Source organism: Crinia signifera, chromosome 12, assembly GCF_055691185.1.
Source record: "Crinia signifera chromosome 12, ASM5569118v1, whole genome shotgun sequence".
NCBI lineage: Eukaryota > Metazoa > Chordata > Amphibia > Anura > Myobatrachidae > Crinia > Crinia signifera.
Window position 1 is genome coordinate 88,868,845 of NC_139228.1, and position 25,535 is coordinate 88,894,379.

The 25,535-nt window shown below is 47.6% G+C and overlaps 1 protein-coding gene across 1 annotated transcript in view; it reads left to right on the forward strand.

The window, feature by feature from the left end:
* The window catches only part of CCDC9B (coiled-coil domain containing 9B), a 37,368-nt gene that overhangs the window by 6,690 nt on the left and 5,143 nt on the right, over positions 1-25,535 (forward strand). The window contains exons 2-8 of the mRNA XM_083166532.1: positions 3,664-3,707; positions 8,683-8,725; positions 14,666-14,779; positions 16,041-16,145; positions 18,249-18,359; positions 19,794-19,934; positions 22,244-22,387. Of these exons, the coding sequence (XP_083022658.1) occupies positions 3,685-3,707; positions 8,683-8,725; positions 14,666-14,779; positions 16,041-16,145; positions 18,249-18,359; positions 19,794-19,934; positions 22,244-22,387 (681 nt within the window). The 5' untranslated portion in view covers positions 3,664-3,684. The remainder of the gene's footprint in view (positions 1-3,663; positions 3,708-8,682; positions 8,726-14,665; positions 14,780-16,040; positions 16,146-18,248; positions 18,360-19,793; positions 19,935-22,243; positions 22,388-25,535) is intronic.

Sequence of the window (25,535 nt, forward strand, 5' to 3'; positions counted from 1 at the left end):
GACGATTTGAACACTTTGTCGGTACCGCGCATCGCCATTGTGCATACACACGGGGCAATGTGTGCTTAATTTCGGAGTGATCTCAACAGATAGGGGACAATTGCCTGTGTGTACGCCCCTTAGATATCTTGTGCTGGCTGTTCCACCCGACATATTACAATCTGTTCTACAGAAGGCGGTTTTGAATGAGAACTGTCGGACACACTGGACAATTGTAATGCATTTGAAATGATTTGTTGTGCAACAGCGCCACCTGGTGACAATGGGGGTAATTCTGGTTGATTCAAGTTGTGATTTGCAGCTTTGCGAGCCAACTTAACGCCACCCGCACAAACGCCCCCCCCTCACACGGCGAATGCCTCCGCTTGCATTGCAGATGCGGGGCTGAAATCATTCCATGGTCGCCGACAATCAAATTATTTCTTAAGCGGTCGCAAATCTACTATGTGCGGCTAAACCTATGGGCTACAGACTGCTCTGACGTTACTCAGCTGAGTACCATCACCCAGTGCAATATGGCTGCCAGGGAGTTTGTCTATAGCATAACATCAATGGTAATATCTTCCATTTCTAAAGTTTACTACACACTGGGGCAATAATAGCCTGAACAATCCGCCCAAATCAGTACACCAGATGGTCCAGTGTGCATGGCCAAACTGCCCGCTCCTGCGCTAGTTGTCTTACAGATGCCCATGCTGTATGGGCAACCGAATGATAATGCATGCGGCACCGTGCGGTGTAAAAAGGGACGGTTCCGATGTTTTCTGTGGATGCAATAGGTCCGGAGCCATATCGTCCGGGTCTGCATCACCCGAAAATTAGCGAGTGGCTGATAATTGCTTATTCTGTTGTTTAATCTGCTGCGCTATAGATCTGGCAACTGCAAATAATTCACTAAAGAGAGTTATTCTCAATCAATACCAATTAAGCAATTAAAGCAATACAGGAACATTTTAATTTATTAAGACCTTGTCGTTTGGACTGTTGGCTGAAAACATGGCAGATTTTTCCTTCGCTGGTAATGGAGATGCTCTTTAGCGCTTCTGTAATGCTGAGCACATCACCGACAATTAAACTGCCCTGAATAGAGTATTTGTATATAGATGTTGTAATCTATATACAAATGTCCCCCCCCCCCCCCTCCCAAATGCAACACAATAAACCGACTCCCATAAGTGGACAAGTCCTGCCCCAGAAATACTCACCACAGAAGGGGCAGCTGCAGAGAAACTTCCGGCCATACCACCGAAGGGGTTAAAGGCCTATAAGGGTCCATTTAGTGATGAACATTTTCACTTCACCAAAACTTTTTGAGATTTGCATAAACAATTAACAGGCCTTAAGACTAGTCTGGCGTGATTCCTCTGCTACCTGCAGACATTTTTTAAGTTCATGTTACCGGTATATTTTATCTCAATGGGGCCTACGCACAGCGGTATTCAGCACACATCGCTGACACATCGCTGTGTACTGAGCGATCCTGAGTGATCTAGCATCGGTCAGAACGCTTCAGCATCGCTACGTGTGTAGGCCCCTTTGGTTATTGATTTATTTTTGTAATATGACATTTGGCATCAGTAGATTTTTTTTAAAAGGGGAGTTTTCAACAAAATGTTCTGACCTTACAGTATGGGACAAACATAGAACAGCGATCCGTGGGTTGGATCAGGTTACTGACAGCTGTCCGTAGCTGTCTCCTGCTCTGCTCTGAACAGTCCGATGTGGTAGACAATTGCGGCTGGTGAATTACATTCATTCCACAAGCTCCCGGTCCGTCCATACAATAGATTTTACGAGTTCGTTAATCTCCGCCAGAGACATCTTTTATAAGGAAAATGACTGCTCTTTCCTCCTTGTCATTGTCTCTCTGTCAGATTAGCTGTAGTCTGTTAACCTACTAGTCTTCTATGGATTCCTGGGATGTAGACATCAATAAAGTAATTTAAAGGGTGGGAATTAAGCATGGCCCTCATCCGTGTCCCCCGCCAAGTGTGTATGCATTTGCCAATGTCGGATCACCACTACAAACCAATATCAGCGTCAGCGGGGATCACCTCATGTGTACGGGGCTGTAAGTAAATAAACATTTTACTTTTTAGGTTGGGGGCACACCACACAGAGGTGTAGATGTATGAAGCATTGATAATGGAGAAGAAGTGATAAAGTGGCTGGTACTTTTTTTATTTGAGTCTTTATTTAATTTTTTCATTATACAAAACAAAATGATGACATTCTTTTTAAGACAGACTTTACATTTCATACATACATAACAACATTTTCTACAATCACTGCACATTGCTTATCCTACTTAAGATACTATAGCTCTTCTGTTAGGGAGTTTTGATGGGGAGTATGGAGAAGGGGGAGGGGGGGGGGCCAAACCTGGCGACCGAGAGATATCAGGGGACATTATATAAGGATAGAATGTATTATCCCATCCCGTTTCCCCGTCTGCTTTTTTCTGGAGGTGGGTGTAGTGTTCCAAACTGTTTATACGGAAAGTGCAACCAGAATTCATAGGAGTGGGATATTATATGGAGTGGACATGGTTCTATTTTATATATAATTTTGATTTTAACTGAACTGAACACCTTACTTATCAGTGCATCGTTTACTCTCCCTGTTCCAAACTCTTAAAGAATTTGCATAAATCACCTCTAATTAATTAACCGTTATGAAAACAACTTCTTTGACGGTGAAAGTGAATATATATAAGAAATGTTTTTTTTTTTTTTAAATATACTTGTTATTTCAACCCTCCCCCGCCCCCCCCCCCCCCCCCCCCTACTCTAACTACTTTATTTTATCTAAGGATGCTTCTCTATACTCCTGTAAATTTATACCATTTAGATTGGTGCCATTGGTGCCAAATATCGTGAAATTTGTGGAGCTCCCCCTTGGAGGCAAAAAAATATTTCTCATGTTCATATATTGTATTAACTAAATTGATCCATTCTAAAAATACCGGTCCCGTTTTAGCCATCCAGTGACGTGCAATTATCATTTTGGCCAAAGCGGCTGGTACTTGGTATCACCGGCCAATCAGCTACTAACTGGCCCTTTTTAAACCCAGCCTGTAACGTAACAGTCAGCAGGTGATTGGCCAGTGATAAAGTACCAGGCACTTTATCACTTCTCCCTTATCACTGCTTCATACTTCTACCCCAGACAGTCAGGGAAGATGGTTCAAGTATACACACTTCCCGATTGGCCATTCGATGCGTCTGTCAGGACACCCAGCTGGGCGGGCATTTGAATTTGTCCACTCAGTCCTTGCAGCCTGATGCACCGATATATCACCACCGGTTACGCTGCACAGCCAATGCAATATGTCCTTGATCAAGGTGACCTATCTGGTGTACACTTCCTCCGATAGGCTTGTGCTATATCCGCTGTTGACCTGGTTATGGGGAGGAATTTACACTTCTATAGTGATACCTGGGCAGAAGAGATGAAAGTTATCTGGGTGCATTATTTTTAAATGTTTCCTGGTGCCGCCTGTGTTGGATGTGGGAACTTTATTCCACTCTTACAACAGAATGGACAACTGCTAAGCCGGAGAAACTTGCATGAAAAGCCCAAAGGCAATGTTTGTCCATTTTCTAATGTATAGAACTGTGTTTGCTTTAATTAAAATGTTTTTTAATGTTTTTTATTTTTCAGGCCACAAGATCAAGCTACAAAATGACTGACAAAGATAGTTCTTGGTAAGTTATGCGGTTGGAGCTCTAGTTAATGTGCACCCCTTACGCTTGGCCCACACTTGATGATGGTTTGAATGATTTGGCAGATTTGGAACAACAGACCGATGAAATAGCAGTGTGTGTTCTCCCGCTCGTCCTCAGCCACCTCCTCTGTACACGCAGGATGACAGAGGACAGGGCTAGCGAGGGCCACGCTGCGGAACACATGGCTCCTTGCCGATGCTGGATCCTGGCGGTGGTGGTGTCTCGCTGGCTATGTGTAACCTGCTTTACAGGTGGAATGTTTTACACACTGTACATAATCCCAGCCGTAATGTGTATTATTGTGACCCTTACAATGTAACGTGTGGGACGTCGAAATACTGGAATAATCCCTTACCCAAAATGCTTCTGATCCTGAGCATTTCTTATAAGCGATATTCCACCTGTATTAATATATTATGGAACTTGACCTACACGAGTGAGTTTGAATGTTATATACAATTGGAGTCGCTACTTTTTTTTTTACTTTTTTTTTTTTTTTTCTAAAATTTATTTTTCTTTTTTTATTCCATAAACAAAATTAAAAAAATAATAAATAAAGTAACATACATTTCAAGTGAGAAATAATTGGAGACACTTCTGACACCTTCATTACACTGTGCTGTATTACATAGTGTTTCTGGCAACCAATGAGAATACTTTCTGGCCCCTTACACTTGTGAGATTTGACCCAATTCAGGTGGATTGAGTCAATTTATCTGACAAAATCTGATGTGTAGGACACAATGTAGAACCAAGCAGGGTTTTTGGAAACTGCTTACCCAGACTTTTTGACCCAGGCAGGGGAGGCTGCCATTACGCAGATGTCGCTGACAGCCCGCCAGCCCACCATTGACACCCCCCCCCCTTCCCCCACCTCAGGCAGTGCCCTTCCTTGACAAAGGAAAAGGGATCAACCCAAGAAAACAGGCAGTGGTATCGGGGGACCATGGATGGGATCCGCCGAAATCCGGCCCATACCCCTGGTGTGATTTGGCCACTTCATCTGATTCTGACGGATCGGGCTGAGAAATCGGATGAAAAGTGGCCAAATTGCATTTGTTTGACATCCGATGCGCGTTCCTGTGTGCATTGATTCAGAGGCGTCAGGTGCACATCAGGGTGCTTTGTAGCACCTGCTATATAACACATCCTATTTCACTTTAACTCCCCCGGAAGCTCCCCGGGAGTATTTTTAAAATATACTAAAATTTAAAAAATAGCACATATAGGGCAAGATGTATAAAACTGGCTGTTATCACTCTCCAATCAGCTCCTACCTGTCATTTTTCAAATTCAGCCTGTAACATGGCAGGTAGGAGCTGATTGGCTGGCTGTTTATCACTCTCCACTTATCACTTTTTGATTGTATGGGGGGCCTTAAGTTAACCACGGATTTCTTTTGCACCTAAAGTTGATGTGAACAGAAATCTGCAGCAGATGGAGTCTGTGGGCTGCAGCTGAAATAGTCTCAGGTGTTGCTTTAAGCTCAAGGTCTCAGGTGTTGCTTTAAGCCCAAGGTAAGTCTTGTGCCTCTTCCAATAGCCTCCTATGTGTCCCAATTGGAATCCACAGTGAATTCATAATATCTCAAGGGAAGTTGTTTTTTCTAAAGCAATTAGTTTTGAGACCTCCGCTTAGTTTGCCTGTCTGTTCTGATTAATTGGGGAGACCAGTCCGGTGCACGTGTACAGCCGATGTAACAAGTCCGTGCTGGCAGGTCCTAGTGGTGTCCGTGCTCGGTATATTGGGCTGTCTGTGCACTTGGCTTGCAGCCCAGGAAAGGCTTTGTACGCGATGCGACCAGTGCAGGGGGGAGCTGTCTGATGTCTCTCCTGCCTCCGCTCCGCATTGGAATCTACCCAGCTTCTCTGCCGCTGTCCCAATATGCACAAAACTGTGAGTGTTCCTGTTGTGTGGGCCGTGTACCCCCATTCGCTTACGTTCCCACAAATCTGTTTTGTTCACAAAGTGTGTAAAGTTTTCTTGGACGGTATTTTATACGCTACTAGTTTTTTGGCGCATTGTTGCGGATTTCTTTTCCCTTCGCAGTTTTTATTTGCTTGTTACTGTACTTCTGGCATTTCCCCGGATTGCCCTTTAAAATCTAAACTCTGCGAGAAGGCTGCTCAGCCCTGCACATGGTGTTACTATTCCTGAAGAGAGGCATTGCTGCGGAGATGGACGCTCGTCAGCAAAAGGTTATACATGAGGGAACACGAGCGTCTCAGCTTAACCCTTCGAGTGCCTAGTGAAATTTGTCAAAATAGCTGTGAAGTGCCAAGCAAACTGGTTTATTAACCCTTTGAGTGCCAACATTGCTGTGAGCGATCCTCAAAATATCTGTTAAAAATGCCAGCGCCGCTCACAGCCACTGTTCTGTTTTTGGGTACAATACCTAAACTTCAATGAGTTGACTTAGCTGTATGTCTATTTATTTATACTAAAAGAACAGTCGCGGCGCATTTTTAGCGGATATTTTGGGGCTCGTTTACTGCAACATTGGCACTCAGAGGGTTAAGCAAATCGCTGCTTCATTTGTTGTAGTTTCATTTTGTCATCAAATTCCTTTGATTAAACCATGAATACCAGTGTATAGATAAAGGCAGAGGTCCTGTGGGTGCCATTGAATCATCTTCCTTTATCTGCATTTCTTGAATTAATACATATTGGCCCTTATTCTGGTTCACTCGCGAAGGCAAATTCCTTCTCAAACCAGTTATCAATATAAGCACACATAGAATGAGGATAATGGTGGTGAGGGTCATTTCAATTCAGCGCGCATACGTTAAAGGCAACCGTACAACTTGTGGCACTGACGGACGATTTGCGCTGTTCCGGATCAGACCTGATTGCACTGCTGTGAATCAAAACACTTTGTATGCGTAGAGTTCTCAGTACACATGTGCGTGGCGATCCTGCAAGTATTTCTGTGCGCTATTTGCTAAGAAAAACGCAGGCGTGTCTAGGAAACCGCGCTGGGAGTGTCTGGGAAACCGCTAGGCGTGCCTGAGCATGTTAGAGGAGGGTGTGACGTTGGCTCCAGCCCGGATTTGTGGTTTATCTATCACACCGCTGAGTATGTCCTACTGTAGGTGACGCGGCGCCTCTGATGACGTGCCCAGTGTTAGAATCATTCGCCGGTGAGCCTGTTACGATGGGTTTTGGACAAATCCGCACGGCTACAGATGGATGTGCAGCCGTATACGTCCATTCGCACAGCGTTCACATTGATTCACAAGGCGGCATCTTAACTGAATTGTGGACGTGCAAATTCCCTGCCATGCGATAAGGTCTGAATTGGGCCCATTGTGTTGAATTCTCCCCAAGTTGTTGTGTAAAACATCATCTTTAATACTTCTTGTAGAAGGAGAAATGAAAAATTGTGGTTATTACACCAATACAATGTATTGCCTATTTGCTGACAGAAGAGTAATTGCTTTGTGCCCCATTGTTACTTCTCTGTCGGCTTTGTCGCCCCTACAGATGTGCCTTTACACACCTAGCCTCTCCTATAGTACTAGGCTACAACCTGCACAGGGACTGGTGGTAGCAGATTAAGCCCCCGCGGCCGTTTACATCATACCCCCCGTTACACAGATGCCGGCTCCACCGCACACCGATGTACACATGTAACACAACCACTTTGCAGGATTACACTGATCAATGTGATTTGTTTCTCCCAGTTCTGTCTACGCGAATAAATCACAGCTGATAAGTGAGCGAGACTGTGCGACAGCCACCCGGCACCTGGCGTGACTGATGGTCTTCTCTGGTGAATGCCCTGCAGTGATTAAATTGCAGCCTTGGCTTGTATTACATAAGAAGGCAGCAGTGACACTTTATCATCTCCACCTGGGGCAGCCAATTTCCACATAACGGGCCTGATTCAGTAAGGATCGCCCATGATAAGCTGCCCGCAGAAGCTTAGTATATGCGATTCTTAGCAGTACAAATGCAGAAAGATGTGCACACCACCCCCTGCCTGCACCACCTGCCACCCCCTGCCTGCCATACCACCCCCCCTGCCTGCCATACCACCCCCCCCCTGCCTGCCATACCACCCCCCCCTGCCTGCACCACCACCCCCCTGCCTGCACCACCACCCCCTGCCTGCCATACCACCCCCCCCCCCGCCTGCACCACCTGCCACCCCCGCCTGCACCACCTGTCACCCCCTGCCTGCACCACCACCCCACCCCCTGCCTGCACCACCACCAACCCCCCTGCCTGCACCACCACCACCCCCCGACTGCCTGCACCACCACCCCCCGACTGCCTGCACCACCACCCCCCGACTGCCTGCACCACCACCACCCCCCCCTCCTGCCTGCACCACCACCCCCCGACTGCCTGCACCACCACCACCCCCCCCCCCCCTGCCTGCACCACCACCATCGCCTGCACCACCACCCCCTGCCTGCATTTGCGGTCACATTAAGCTGTTAGGCTGGTGAAGCACTGGCCATACTCGTCTCTGCCCCCCTTATTAATGCCTCTGCTTGCTAATGCACATCGACCTTTAGCCTCTCGACCTAAGGATTGTCAACCTTTTTACTGTCAAGTGGACCCATACCAGGAGAATTCAGTTATATGCCAAGGGGGCAAGTCAGCATTTGAAGTCCGGCAACAGCAGCACAATTCGCCCGCTGCTCCTGCCGTCTGAATGCTGGATTTGCCTCTCACTGCTCACTGCCTATGGGGCAGTAAATTCCCTGTTGCCATAAGTGCGGCTTTGTACTGTCCATACAATAATGGGTGGTTCATTGTATTTCTATATAACTAAATTAACTTTTGTTGGTTCTCAACCCTTCATTAGTTAGAATAAGGCATATAGACGTGTGTGTGTGTGGGGGGGGGGGACTGTCTATCTAGCTCTATGTAAGTGGTAGGAGCTATACTGTATAAAGGAAACCGCTACATTGTATTCATTTTAAAAAGATGTATTTTTTCATAGTGTGGAATCTGAATATTTTTCAATGGGAGATAGGAAGCAAAAGGTAAGTGACGGTGATAAATATTTCATATGTGGGGTGCAACCAGGGCCGAATTTGTGCCTAGGCACGTGAGGCACCGGCCTCAGGGCGGCACCAATCAAGGGCGGCAGGCAGGCTGACATTCTGTTAAATAGCAGCATGGCACAGCGGGTGGGCAGCAGCGAGTGACGAGCGCCGCCGCCGCAGACATGAATTTTCATGTGTAGGCGGCAGCGCCGCTAGTCATCCGCCACTGCCCACCCGCTGTGCCATGCACATTACATCATCTCTTAGTGGCTGGGTCCGAGGGTCCCCCTGCGCGTCCGGAAATGTCTCAGACTCACTGCTGCCGGCACCCCCCATTGGCTACTCTATACACACACAGGGGGAAATTCAATCGCCGTCGAGCATCTCCCGTGGGGGAGATGCTCGACGGGCCCTATTCAATGCTGTCTTCCCCGACAGCATTGAACAGGGTTTCCTGTCAGAACGAGCCCGACATCTCTAGCTGTCGGGCTCGTTCTGCCGAGAACAGCCGGGAAGTGACGAGCTGCCGGCTGCAGCTCGTCACTTCCCGGCCGCAACTCGCGACCACGCCCCCTTCTCGCCGCTCGGCGGCCGGGACATTGAATCCCGACTGCCGAGCTCCAGGCGAGCTCACCGAGAACGGGACAGGGGCACGGCTGTCGCGCTAGCTCGACAGCCGTGCCCCTGACATTGAATACCCCCCACAGTCTATTGGCTGCTGTGTATCCAGCAGCTGAGCGGCGCGCAGATCCTCCCTGCGCTCAGTCAGTCACAGTGTGAGAGAGACTGACGGAGACACTGTGCTAATCACTGTACTAATAAGTGCCTCCCTCCATCCGAGTCCTCCGTACAGTGAGCAGTCCACAGTGCTTAAAAAAATATTAAGGTGGGCTACAGTTAAATTTTAATGAAATATATAAATAATATTGTATATACATATATGATTACATTAAAATAGGAGGGGGGGACGACAAAAATGTTGTGCCTAGGGGCGGCCTGACCCCTAAATTCGCCCCTGGGTGCAACTTTGACTACATATGTGAGAGAACAATGTAGTCGCTTGGTATTTACCTTTTTTAAGCCGCACCTGAAGCCACATTTTTATCTAGAGCAGTCTGCTGACTACACGTGTGATGTGATGGGTTATGGTATATTAGACTCCTCCCATCACTCTGTGCCTCCACAATGCTGCCATGTATGTGCTGTCTGCTGACTACACGTGTGATGTGATGGGTTATGGTATATTAGACTCCTCCCATCACTCTGTGCCTCCACAATGCTGCCATGTATGTGCCGTCTGCTGACTACACATGTGATGGGTTATGGTATATCAGACTCCTCCCATCACTCTGTGCCTCCACAATGCTGCCATGTATGTGCTGTCTGCTGACTACACGTGTGATGTGATGGGTTATGGTATATCAGACTCCTCCCATCACTCTGTGCCCCCACAATGCTGCCATGTATGTGCTGTCTGCTGACTACACGTGTGATGTGATGGGTTATGGTATATTAGACTCCTCCCATCACTCTGTGCCTCCACAATGCTGCCATGTATGTGCTGTCTGCTGACTACACGTGTAATGTGATGGGTTATGGTATATCAGACTCCTCCCATCACTCTGTGCCCCCACAATGCTGCCATGTATGTGCTGTCTGCTGACTACACGTGTGATGTGATGGGTTATGGTATATTAGACTCCTCCCATCACTCTGTGCCTCCACAATGCTGCCATGTATGTGCTGTCTGCTGACTACACGTGTGATGTGATGGGTTATGGTATATTAGACTCCTCCCATCACTCTGTGCCTCCACAATGCTGCCATGTATGTGCTGTCTGCTGACTACACGTGTGATGTGATGGGTTATGGTATATTAGACTCCTTCCATCACTCTGTGCCCCCACAATGCTGCCATGTATGTGCTGTCTGCTGACTACACGTGTGATGTGATGGGTTATGGTATATTAGCTTATGTCAGTGTGTGACAGTGGCGTCATTAGGGGGGTTCAGCGAGCACCCGGGTGTCACCCTCCACTGGGGTGACACCAATAGAGCCCCTGGCGGCTGCCAACCAATACGGATCGGATCTCTATAATGTATCCGATCCGCGCGGCTGCCCTCCCACAGCTCACGTCAGGTGCCTGCTGCAGAGAGAGCTAGTCTCTGGCCAGTGAGCGACGGCTCAGCCGTCCAATGATATGTGACGCTGCAGCCTGCGGCACCCTGATTGGCTGGTGCACAGGCTGCCCAGAGGCAGGAAGGATCCCTGGAGCTCAGATCCCACTCTGTCACAGCTGCCAAATGTAAAGTAAGACTGGCTGACTTTTATTTAAGTTGCAGTATGAAATGTATGTCATAAATGCTGTTGGGTTGGGGGGGGGGGATGTTTGGGGGCACCACTATCTAATCCGCCTCCGGGCGCCTCATATGAACTTACGCCACTGGTGCTGTCTGCTGACTACACGTGTGATGTGATGGGTTATGGTATATTAGAGTCCTCCCATCACTCTGTGCCCCCACAATGCTGACATGTATGTGCTATCTGCTGACTACACGTGTGATGTGATGGGTTATGGTATATTAGACTCCTCCCATCACTCTGTGCCTCCACAATGCTGCCATGTATGTGCTGACTACACGTGTGATGTGATGGGTTATGGTATATCAGACTCCTCCCATCACTCTGTGCCCCCACAATGCTGCCATGTATGTGCTGTCTGCTGACTACACGTGTGATGTGATGGGTTATGGTATATTAGACTCCTCCCATCACTCTGTGCCTCCACAATGCTGCCATGTATGTGCTGTCTGCAGACTACACGTGTGATGTGATGGGTTATGGTATATTAGACTCCTCCCATCACTCTGTGCCTCCACAATGCTGCCATGTATGTGCTGACTGCTGACTACACGTGTGATGTGATGGGTTATGGTATATTAGACTCCTCCCATCACTCTGTGCCTCCACAATGCTGACATGTATGTGCTATCTGCTGACTACACGTGTGATGTGATGGGTTATGGTATATTAGACTCCTCCCATCACTCTGTGCCTCCACAATGCTGACATGTATGTGCTATCTGCTGACTACACGTGTGATGTGATGGGTTATGGTATATTAGACTCCTCCCATCACTCTGTGCCTCCACAATGCTGCCATGTATGTGCTGACTACACGTGTGATGTGATGGGTTATGGTATATCAGACTCCTCCCATCACTCTGTGCCCCCACAATGCTGCCATGTATGTGCTGTCTGCTGACTACACGTGTGATGTGATGGGTTATGGTATATTAGACTCCTCCCATCACTCTGTGCCTCCACAATGCTGCCATGTATGTGCTGTCTGCTGACTACACGTGTGATGTGATGGGTTATGGTATATCAGACTCCTCCCATCACTCTGTGCCCCCACAATGCTGCCATGTATGTGCTGTCTGCTGACTACACGTGTGATGTGATGGGTTATGGTATATCAGACTCCTCCCATCACTCTGTGCCTCCACAATGCTGCCATGTATGTGCTGTCTGCTGACTACACATGTGATGTGATGGGTTATGGTATATTAGACTCCTCCCATCACTCTGTGCCTCCACAATGCTGCCATGTATGTGCTGTCTGCTGACTACACGTGTGATGTGATGGGTTATGGTATATTAGACTCCTCCCATCACTCTGTGCCTCCACAATGCTGACATGTATGTGCTATCTGCTGACTACACGTGTGATGTGATGGGTTATGGTATATTAGACTCCTCCCATCACTCTGTGCCTCCACAATGCTGCCATGTATGTGCTGTCTGCTGACTACACGTGTGATGTGATGGGTTATGGTATATCAGACTCCTCCCATCACTCTGTGCCTCCACAATGCTGACATGTATGTGCTATCTGCTGACTACACGTGTGATGTGATGGGTTATGGTATATTAGACTCCTCCCATCACTCTGTGCCTCCACAATGCTGACATGTATGTGCTATCTGCTGACTACACGTGTGATGTGATGGGTTATGGTATATTAGACTCCTCCCATCACTCTGTGCCTCCACAATGCTGCCATGTATGTGCTGACTACACGTGTGATGTGATGGGTTATGGTATATCAGACTCCTCCCATCACTCTGTGTCCCCACAATGCTGCCATGTATGTGCTGTCTGCTGACTACACGTGTGATGTGATGGGTTATGGTATATCAGACTCCTCCCATCACTCTGTGCCTCCACAATGCTGCCATGTATGTGCTGTCTGCTGACTACACATGTGATGTGATGGGTTATGGTATATTAGACTCCTCCCATCATTCTGTGTCCCCCACAATGCTGCCATGTATGTGCTGTCTGCTGACTACACGTGTGATGTGATGGGTTATGGTATATTAGACTCCTCCCATCACTCTGTGCCTCCACAATGCTGACATGTATGTGCTATCTGCTGACTACACGTGTGATGTGATGGGTTATGGTATATTAGACTCCTCCCATCACTCTGTGCCTCCACAATGCTGCCATGTATGTGCTGTCTGCTGACTACACGTGTGATGTGATGGGTTATGGTATATCAGACTCCTCCCATCACTCTGTGCCTCCACAATGCTGACATGTATGTGCTATCTGCTGACTACACGTGTGATGTGATGGGTTATGGTATATTAGACTCCTCCCATCACTCTGTGCCTCCACAATGCTGACATGTATGTGCTATCTGCTGACTACACGTGTGATGTGATGGGTTATGGTATATTAGACTCCTCCCATCACTCTGTGCCTCCACAATGCTGCCATGTATGTGCTGACTACACGTGTGATGTGATGGGTTATGGTATATCAGACTCCTCCCATCACTCTGTGCCCCCACAATGCTGCCATGTATGTGCTGTCTGCTGACTACACGTGTGATGTGATGGGTTATGGTATATTAGACTCCTCCCATCACTCTGTGCCTCCACAATGCTGCCATGTATGTGCTGTCTGCTGACTACACGTGTGATGTGATGGGTTATGGTATATTAGACTCCTCCCATCACTCTGTGCCCCCACAATGCCGCCATGTATGTGCTGTCTGCTGACTACACGTGTGATGTGATGGGTTATGGTATATCAGACTCCTCCCATCACTCTGTGCCTCCACAATGCTGCCATGTATGTGCTGTCTGCTGACTACACGTGTGATGTGATGGGTTATGGTATATTAGACTCCTCCCATCACTCTGTGCCTCCACAATGCTGACATGTATGTGCTATCTGCTGACTACACGTGTGATGTGATGGGTTATGGTATATTAGACTCCTCCCATCACTCTGTGCCTCCACAATGCTGACATGTATGTGCTATCTGCTGACTACACGTGTGATGTGATGGGTTATGGTATATTAGACTCCTCCCATCACTCTGTGCCTCCACAATGCTGCCATGTATGTGCGGTCTGCTGACTACACGTGTGATGTGATGACCTTCTGCAGTAACTTGCTGGTGTCCTGTCATTATTTTTATTGTCCGATGGGGTCCCAGAGCAAAATAGTTTGAGGACCCCTGATCTAGAGCAGTTGTTCACAAACTCGGTCCTCACGGACACCCAACGGTCAGGTCAAGGTTAAAAATGGTGCAGATAGAGTTAAGGCCATAATCCTCACAGTAGGATGATAACCACCCACCTAGCTGGCCAAGCTGTCAGCCATAAAGCATAGGTATTACAATTGTATTTCTAGTTTTCTCACAAAATTCTGCAAATTTTCGATTTTAATGTATTCAGTGGGGCAGTGGGTCCGACGATGTACTGTATATTACAAAATCCGTAAAATCCCTTATCCAAAATGCTTGTGGTCCCAAGCATTTCAGACAAGGGATACTCAAAGTGTCTGTGTGTGTGTGTATTGATTTTACCGCACCAAGCACATTGCCGTAATGCATGTTTATAATTGTACTGCTGTAGCAGGCCTCCCTTTCTGATGAAGAAATCAGGAAGAAAGAGCAGAAGGACGCCGAGTTGGATAAAAGGATCGAAGCTTTAAGGATAAAAAATGAAGCTATTTTGCGAAGACACCAGGTAAGCGAGAGATAAAGTAAGACCACGTGCACAGTGGCCTATTCATCAGCTGTTCAATTGAATTGTCGATATATCAATGCACTGCCGGCCATTGTGTACAAGCGACATGTCTGGGAATGGCGTCGTTCACAGCCGATTATGACGTAGGTAAAGAAAAGGTAGAATTATTTTGTTTTTAAAATGTTTAATCCTCAAAGTAAAAACATTTTCAAATGTAACCACTGAACTTATTTGAAGCATTTTTTGTTTTGTTTTTGGAGATTAAATATTATTGTTCTTCAGGAAACTTTTGCAGAAGTTGGGAGAACCGTAAGACCCTCATACACTAGGGTGATTTGGTGAGGCTCGGCAGGCCACATATGGCTGTGATGTATAGTAGCAGCGCATGGCCAGCTTTAGGTTACTTCAGTCCATATCATCCCATACTTGATGAATAGGGCTTAGGTCTAGAGACTGCTCTAAGTGTGCTTGCAATCTTTCAGCATGTTATGACCTTGAATGAACCAGAAGGTTCCACTATTATATATTTAACTTCATCTTAAGGTCCACAAACGATTCGGGACTGACACCATGATGATCCCTTCGTCCTTCGATTCTGTGGGGTCTTCCCTTCCTGTGCTCTTCTTAATCGGTCCACAAAAACAACTAGAAATTCTGAGCTTCCTACTAACTCTATACGGTGCAATCCAAGGGTGGTACATGGGTCCTCTCTCATGCGTCCAATTGAGTACTAAGGGCTTTTTTTTCTTTTACGTTAGATCTTCTGTTAAAGGGTCTTATTCACATGCATCTCAGGGAATCTACATTTTATGTCACGGATCTTGAAGAAATGGTTGGCCACACAATAGTAAAACTAGAAATCCTTGCTTCTCTATCACTAGTACACGGGGCAAGTGTTCCATTGGGCTGCTGAAGTCTGCGTGACCCTTCCCAAATTATCCAGTCCTTCAAGTCTCGACCGATACAGTGCAAATATCCGTACCGTCAGCCCTAAGATGTCTCAAGCAACCTGCACATCTCTAAGTTTTTATCCATGAGGTTAAGAGTTTTTCTTTGGTGGCTGATTCGCCTACTGTATATCTACCACCGTCATTATATAGTCGCTTAGTGGAAGCTCGATCTGGGCTTTTTACATTTCTTCTAGATTGTTTACCTAAGGATGTTGTCTTCTCCGGAGCCGTACCGTGTTCTCCACGTCCTGGGGCTGCTGCCTAGCTGCATTGTATTTCTGATGAAATAACTGAAGAATTTCTTGTTTTAGGAAATTGAAGAAGATCGGCGCAATGCGGATAAAACGGTCATCGCGGCCCCCTCTCAGCGACCGAAGCAGGACAGTCTCACTATTACCATTACAAAGTCTCCTAACGTAAGGCTATGGAACTTCTCTCTGTAGCAAGTGATGAATCGGAGGCCTGGGATTGTCATACGGTGAAAGGACGTGTGCTTCTGTCTTTCAGGGGTAGATTTATTAAGCTCGGTGAAGTGATAAAGTGTCAGATCTTGATCACCGGCCAATCAGCTCCTACCTGTCATTTTTCAAACCAAGCCTGTAACTTCAGGCTTGGAGCTGATTGGCCGATGATAAAGTACCAGCCACATTATCACTTCACCAATAAATCTGCCCCTCACTCTCTTGTGGAAGATGGCATAATGTGAATACTCTATAGCAGGCATTCCCAGCCTCGGTGCTCAAGGCACACTAACACCGCTTCCAGACAGCGATGGCTGATTAACCCTGTAATTACCTGGCTTTTAAAGTGCCGAGTTATTGGGTCAGACAGCGGCAGGCAATCTTCACACAGGAGAAGAAATCTTCGGGTCTTAAATTTAGACCCGGAGATTTCCTCTATTACACGGGGTCTTCGCCTGTGTGAAAGTTTTGATCTGGATCTTAAACTCTGGTCTTTTGCAGGGTCGGGGACCCGGAGTTTAAGATCCGGATTGAATCTTTCACACAGAAAACTGCTTCACCCGAGAATTCAATTTTCTGTGTGTAAGGGGTATTACAGTGCAGGTTTTATACCCCTTACACACCAGAAAAGTCCCTGCATTTTCTGGTGTGGGCAGGAGCTGGGATGGAGGCAGTGTACAGTACTCACCCCGGGTTGCTGGTCCTTGGTGCAGGCCGGTGATTGACACAGGCGGCGGGCGCAGATGACCGGTCAGACGGCGGTGCAGATGAGGCAACTCTCCGGCAGGATTGAGGGCACCGGAGAGCTGCGTCCTCTTCATCCACCGCCTGTCCTGCGATCTGCGCCCGCCGCCTGTATGGATCCCCGGCCTGACCACCCGCACTGTGGACCAGCAACCCGGGTAAATACCCCCTACCCCTTTCACAGGGCCAGGACCCTGAGTTGAACCAGGGAACAACCCTGCTCCAGAGTGGGGTTGAAATCCTGGCAAATTTTCCCGAGATTTTGGCCTTACAAACCAGCGCTAGTCGCAGGTTGTTCCCGTGCCTATCCCGGGAAATTAGGCTGGTGTGAAAGGGATATTAGTGATATCGAGGCTTGAGCACAGGTGATTTAATTAGTACCTGAGTGACTTTGATTAAACCGTCTGTGCTAAAGACTGGATGTCACTAAAGCCTGCGCTGCTGTTGTCCTTGAGGACCTCGGTTGGGAATGCCTGCTCTATAGCGTAGTGTTCTGGTTTTTCTTGACTTCTAACAATCATTGTATAGTGTTTGCCCAGCTTAAGATTCTGGCCTGATGCATAGTTCAATGCAAGTTGGCTGCGGTTGCTTTCACGCTGCATGCGCACATCTGCTTCTCTATGCAGCGTTGTGGGCGTGTCTGCAGCCAGAGTGCCGCCTCTATCTGGGCACTTTTGGTTACTGGCAGCTATCATTATAAGGGCACATGTGCCTGGTGTGAATGATCTGTAAACAGGTATTCTTATTCGTATCCACAACTGCACAGTCCGAATCAGCAATTCTATCAGAAAATCTTTATTTTATTTTTTATACAAAATCCCCATTACTACTGTTACCCCTTCATGCAAAAATGGGGATTTGACTGACTTGTGTGGGAATCTGTAGGAGTTTGAAAAAAGTACAAGATACGCCCACATTACACATGGCCTTTTAGACTCCTTTACTGACATCCCGGCTCTCACCTGGAATACAGAACAGTGTTTTAACCAGATTCACACTAAGGCATAGACCTGGGAATAACCCAGTTCCTATGTCAGTGAAAGGTTCGATACGTTATATCTGAGCCTAAAGGGGGGTTCCTGGTCTATGTTTAGAGGAGATCTTTCAGCTTCGTTATACATAGACTTGGTTGAGTTACCCAGGAACACTTCCTTGTTACCCGGGTCGATCCTGAAATTAACCCTGGGTATTACCTGGGACTGGACCCAGGTTGGCCCGGGTTGTATCCCGTGACAGAAGCTCAGTGTGAAAGGGGTACTAGTGAGTAGAATAACGGTTTTGTATATTGGATTTTTAAGTTTTTTTTCTTTTCAGGAGAAGAGAATCGTAAACGAGAGTCGCAGAATCGCTGCTGGTGATAATGAGCAGAAGCCAACTATGATAAAGGGACGAGAATTGCCGAAGGCCGAACCAGTGAATATTAAAGTACGGGTTAATTGCTTTATGTTTTTTAGCATTGACTTTCTGAAACCTGTAAGATACAGATGTGTCCTCTCCTGGTGTAACGGTGATGTGTACGGCATTGCAGTACACAGGACGCGGCATAACAAGGAAGCTGGCGTCTGCATTCCCCGCAATGGGAGCCGCGTGTGCGTGCATCTGTCTCTCATTGAGTCTAATAGGAGCCGGCTGCGATTCTGCTACAGCAAGCTGTTCTACTCAGTAGACAGGACACATCTGTACGTCCTCGTACCAATAGACATGAAAAGGAAAGTACGACATTACAGGGTGGCAGCGCTGATGTTTGTTTATTGTGTTATGAAGAAGACTGGTAGCTGGACAAGTTATTTGTTCCAATGGTCAGAAAAATGCAGAGAACACCTACACTGTGTACTGTACCAGGATGCAGCTGCCGGGCCTGTGTCTGGTGTAGGTACTCCTGTTTATCACATAAATGCATTATGCATCCTACTAACTCCTGATAAATCCAGTATCTCTGTAACGATGTGACACACACACACACACACATACGTGTGCCTACAGTGATCGCGCTTCATTACAAAATGTACTGGGGGACCCTCATTTTATAAAGTTGGGGTCCTACTTCACTGTTTGTGTCCCAGCACATAATATGAGGGACCCTGATAAAAAAGAGGACAGGGAAAATTGGGCAGAGATGGAGCAAAAAAGAGGAAACTATGTAGGTGGGGGAGAGGTGAGATGAGGGGGTAAGGCAAAAGTGGGAGTGGTGATGGGGCGAGGTGACGGGGAGCATGATGGGGGGAGTTGAAGGAGGGGTGAGAGGAGGTGAGGTGATGGGGGGCGAGGTGAAGGGCAGTGTGAGGTGATGGTGGAAGAGGAGTGGGTGGGAGAGGACACTGACCTCCCGCTGACCAGCGCTGGCCTCCCAGCTCTTCTGCTCTCCTATTCCCCTGTGCCGACTGAAACTGTCTCCTCGTGGCCTCCCACCTCAGCGCTGCAACATGGCACAGTGTCAATTCCGTCTAATGCTGCGTACACACTGTGCGATTAAGGGTCACTTTCTATTAGTCTATCTACTATATATAATCCAAATGGAATAGAAAGTGTCCCTGAATCGCACATGTACAGCCGTGTTCAATACAGCTGTGATCCTGATACCTGCGGCCACCACATTGAACCGTGCCGCACATAGTTTACAATGGTGGGGATGGCCACAGCCCAGCAGCTGTCCCTTCCAGTGGTGGGATCCGGCTGCAACCGGGCGGCCGGGCCGTGGGTGTCCCGTGTGAACGGACACATTTGTGTCCATTATTAACTACAGTGTGCGGCACGGCTTCCTGGCCGTGCGGGGTTTCGCCGTCCAGCAGGAGCCGGAGCGTGTGAAATAGCCCTAAGTGTCTAACCCTATTATCATCTAATATTTCCCTTTTTATGTAGGACAATAAGTCGCTCATCAGGTCTGAACAAGAGAAGCTTTCACTAAGAAGTAGAGTGTCCAATACATCTATGGAGGACATGGATAACCTCTTCACCTTCGGTCGCGGGTGGCGTAACAAAATTTTAGTTGACATTGAGAAAGTGAGTACGATATCCGTCTGTATTGGATCAAGTAGATCATGTAGAGATTGCTTCATTTAGCACCAGGGGGTATGGGTCAGAGGGGCAACTGCATGAAGGTCGACATGGCTAATGTCAACAGGGAGGGGTAAGTACTGCGTCCGTTCCATCCCATCCAACCAAACCCCATTGTGTGTCATCATGAGATTATAAAGTATCATCATTTACACTACAAAATCAAACTGGTTTTGAAAAAGTGGAGATCTCTTACCAAATCTCCCACTTTCCGAATCTCTCTTCCTAATACATTTCCCCCTCTGTCTCTGATGCCTCGTCCTGGTTATATATCGTTCCCTGTAATGCTCTGTTTTTTACAGGACGTGATGGTAACCGTGTGCTCGTAATGGTCTCAATGTGGCATGAGACCTCTGTGACACGGTGCGCGTTCAGTAAAGAACCGAGGCGCAGCGCATTTCAGTGCGCTCGTGACTTTCGTTAGAAGAGTTTGGACATGGCTCGCTAGTCGCATGTTTTTAAAAAAAAAAGGATGGATTATTCCCATCACTTCAGAGAAGCCTGGTGCTTCCAGCAAGGAAATAGGAACCACTTCTACTAGTGCTATTGTGTGCCAGGAACAAGCTCTATTTCATGATTATATATTCTGAGCCGCTCCTCCAGATGACACTTTCCTTATAGGAAGAACATATTCAGCTTGTGTGAAAAAAAAAGCAAAAACACCCTTACTGTATTATTAGCGCACCCACTTGGTGTCGGTATAAGTAGTAGACCATGTGTAGATTGAAACCTTCAATTGGTCGACCGTTAGTGGTCAACGTAGACATTGTCTACCCAGTGACGGCACACCCTTGGTGTCATACGAGGGAGGAAGTGTTAAGATCCTTAATGTAGGTTACTGGAAGAAGGCCATCAGGTCTCTCATTCATTGTTCTAGATCAGGGATGTCAAACTCAAATTCATCGGGGGCCGCATCAGCAGTTTGGTCACCCTCAAAGGGCCGGTTGTATCTGTAGGTCCCCCTGTATAATTATAATGCCATGACACCACAGGCTGCTCCCCCTGTTTAATAATAATGCCATGACACCACAGGCTGCTCCCCCTGTATAATATAATAAAAGTAATGCCATGACACCACAGGCTGCTCCCCCTGTATAATAATAATGCCATGACACCACAGACTGCTCCCCCTGTATAATAAAAGTAATGCCATGACACATAAATGATTATACAGGAGGAGCAGCCTGTGGTGTCATGGCATTATTATTATACACGGGGACACCTCAGGAAACAGCAGATATATATATATTTTTTTATTGTGAGTGTGATCCTCATCCTCACTTACTGTTTCTCCGTCTGTCCTGCAGCTGCTGCGGCTTCCAGCTTTTCTTCACTGCTTGCTGCGGCCACACTGTCCCCGACTCCTGGTCCAGCTTCCCTGCCTGCTCCTACTTCTCTACAGACGCATGGGCGGGCGGCGTCATCGTCATGACGTCCCCACCCAGTGTCTGTCACTGCCGGGCATCAGAGGGAACAGGCGGCCGGGCCCTCCTTCACGTAGCCGTGGAGGCCGGCGGCCATGTTTCTGTAGCCGCATACATATGTGCCTACAGGAACATGGCCGCCGACAGTGGAGGAACAGGTAAGGCGGCCGCGGTGGGGTGGGTGAGAGGAGGTGGCCTAGGCAGGAGCCTGGACACACTGCCCTGCGTGCTATCTCCTCGCGCGGGCCACATGACAAGGTCTGGCGGGCCGGATTTGGCCCGCGGGCCTTGTGTTTGACACCCGTGTTCTAGATGGACATCATCATCAATAGCACATGGACATTATTATAATGGCCTGTACTGTAAGGTGTTTTTTTGGGGGGTTTTCAAGTCCTGAAGAAGAGCATTACTGGAATGGGAAGTATATTTTTTCTTCTCCTGCTCCGTATTGTGACACTGCACCGAGCAGGGAGGAGAAGAAGCTTTCTCACGCAGTCCGCCCCGCCCGCTGGCCCACCTCCCCCCTCCCCCCTAAAGGCAGTCGGTACAATTGAATAGCCACTGCCACCAATGTACTGCCCACAATATATGCCAGCAATGTATATATATGCACCACTGCCACCAATGTAACTGACTGCCCACAATATATGCCAGCAATGTATATATATATGCACCACTGCCACCAATGTATATTTAGTTAAGCACCACTGCCCGCCAATGTTTTATAATAGGCGGTAACGTATACAGCCATTTGTACCCACTAAAATGTTTCCATCTTTATGGTTTTTCTATAGTGCCGTAAGCTCAAACTCTCTTGTTTCTTTTCTATAGGACAAGAGGTCGGTCCGTAAGAAGATGACCTCGGAATCCCTGTCGCTGAGGGATCTAGTGACTAGTATGTGCATGGCAGACATCGATGACCTGTACACGTTTGGTCGAGGGCGACGTCGGCTGGTTTTAATAGAAATGGAGAAAGTGAGTATATTGTAAGATTGTATTGAATAGCTCTATTTTGGATTTGGGAATAAGTTCCCAAATCCGAAAATTCCAGGCATCCCTCGCGTCCATCCTGGGAGGAATCCCCAGTCCCAATGATGCATTGTGTGGGTGAAATCACTGGCGCACCTGTGCGATGCATCATTGGGACCGGAATGCCTCTGAAGATGGATACTGAGGAACCAGAGGGGGGGCACACAAAACAAAAGCCTGGACAGTTCGATTTTCGGATATACGGATGAGGGATACTCGACCTGTACTTGTTCTTTGTCTTCAGCTGTAGAGGCCCCCCATACACTAGGCCAATAAATCAGATGTGTTTAATGTCCGATTCAATCCAATGCGGTTCTGTGTGCATCGGGAGGTTGGACCCACAACCTCTGACTCGGACCCCCCTCCCAGCACCAGGGAACTGAGTCGCACGCGATACATCACATGCAAAAGGACTGCATGCGATCCTGCTGCCTGGGAAGGTCCCAGCCATACACTGACGCTATACACTGCAGTAGTGTACGGCCGGCTTAAGTCACCGTTTCCTGATTTGCTTGTTAGTTTATATACCCTGCAATTGGGCGCTGCAGATCCCTTGTGGCGCCATATAAATAAAGGAGGACAATAATAATATTATACACACAGAAACATCTCATGGACTAATAACGATGTGAGTGCCTGATACAGTCTATGTAAGGCGCTGCAGAATATATGTGCACTATGTAATCAGACATATGTCTCCGTACAATGGGCTTGGGTTACGCTGCGGCGAGGTCTCGTTCTTTGCACTATGTATTTGGCCTGTACCGTTTCTCATGATGAATGTTAGATTACAGTGTCAGAGCTGCGCTGTTTCCTTTTATGGCTGCACACAGACCAGAAGAATGCAATGTCAGGAGGCAGGAGCTTTCCACAGTAACACTGAACAAGAGGCTTTACAGCAGTGAGCACACGGAACTGCAACCCCGGCATAAATAATGCTAGCTCACCTACAGTGTCCTGTCCACAGACTGCAAGCACACGGCACAACTCACTGTACATTGTGAAGGGGAGAAAGTTCAAAAGTACATTTTTGTTTTTAATGCAAACACAAGGATTTTTCTAATGATCAAATATTATATTTTGCCTTTAAGCTCTGTGTGTGTGTGTGTGTGTGTGTGTGTGTGTGTGTAGCGAAAAGAGAACAAAGGAAGTCTGAGTATGCAAATAGAATGATACTTGCACAACAAAATCCGTAACGTCCAAATATCCTCCTATGTGGGGCACTAGTCCGTGTTACAGGTGTATTTGATAACGGAGTGTACTGGAGTATTAGAATACAAATGCGAAAACTGTTGCTAGCTTGAAAATGCCATAGCTAGCCTGATTTCCCCAATCTCTTACATATTTGGCTACATCTGTCACTCAATGTGTGAGTGTGTCTATAACGCTGGGTGGAGTCATAGGCTAATAGCCTATCAGAGCCTCTGACTCCGCCCACACACACTCACATAGTGACAGAGAACCAGCCCACAATGCCAGACACCCTCTGCCTCCCCATGCTGCCAGGCAAAGACACTGCTACTCCACAGCCACCAGGTGCGCGGCAGGTCTGCCCGCAAACCCCCCCCCCGATTCACGCCCCCCCCCCACACACACACACCCAACAGTCCCGCAACGAGTTCTGATTGCCCCACGGCCTATTCAGTCAGATATAATGGATGACCATCGATAGCTACAACAATTGATGGTTATCCAAGTAATATTTTACTACTATCGATGGCAGGGTGCAAAATCGCCATCAATGCCAACCATCGATGGCGTCTGCACCAATGCCCATCCCTACTCTGCAACAGGCAAAAACCTTTACTACCCCTCATGCCCACACACCTCTATCACTGCCCTGCCCCGTTCTGCTGCCCCGTAACTTCCGCCAGTGGGGACCCGCTCACCCTGTGTTGCCCACATTCCCCTATCATGCTTTACCACCAAGTTTCCTGCTCTCATGCACCCTAACTCCCACCCAGTAGGAGGAGACACTGACTTAGGGCCATCGTCCTGTACTCCTGTGCTGCCACGCTGGACCCTCACCCACTGGCAGAAGCTGCACAGTGTCTCCCACCCTCCTCTTTAGTCCCCCGTATGCCCACACACCCCTATCACTACCCAGCTTCCTGCTCTCCTGAACCGTAACTTCCACCACTGGGGAGTCGCTGACGCTGTTTTGCCCACATGCCCCTATCATGCCTCATAGCCCAGCCTCCTGCTCTCATGCACCCGAACTCCCACCCAGTAGGAGGAGACACTGACTCAGGGGCACCGTCCTGTACTCCTGTGCTGCCATGCTGGACCCTCACCCACTGGCAGAAGCTGCACAGTGTCCCCCACCCTCCTCTTTAGTCCCCCGTATGCCCACACACCCCTATCACTACCCAGCCTCCTGTTTTCCTGTGTTGTGACCTCCGCCAGTGGGGAGCCGCTGACTCAAAAACACCCTACTATACTATTACACACACACCTAAACAACACGCACGCACCCCCCCCACACACACCCACAAATGCCACACTATCAATGTACATCTTACTCTGTATTTGCTTTTTAATTAAACAAAACAATACACACCCCCTTCCAATCATATGCTATTCACCTATAACTCAAGTTGCAATACAGGCATCTTTCATACAATTCTAACCATATTTCTCACAATACAAACGTTCACAAATTAAGGGGGTGTACGCCGGTGTGAAGAGCGCCCGCAGGGCGCGATGAATCACCTAGTTACTAATACATAAATATGGCTGTAATGTTAGTAATGGCCAGCAGGTGGCCCCCTGCGCCATCATTTTTTAAATCAGATTTGCTTTTTATGTAATGTGGTTTTTTTTGTTTTTTTTTAAATGCCTCCTGATACGTTATTACAGATAGGGCCTGATTCAGACATGGTTGTTCGTCTGTGTTTGGTAGGCCTAGCGAACAGGTTAACCCCGTCTGGGCGAACACCTCCCGGACGAATCACCGCATTCGCATGCGTCCGCACGGGTGAAAAATCATGATTTTTTTTTTTTCCAGTTTACAGATAAGTCAGTGTATACACATTTATGTTGGCTGGAGATGGCTGAATTCAGTGTGGGCACAATACACTGGGCATTCCCCTGG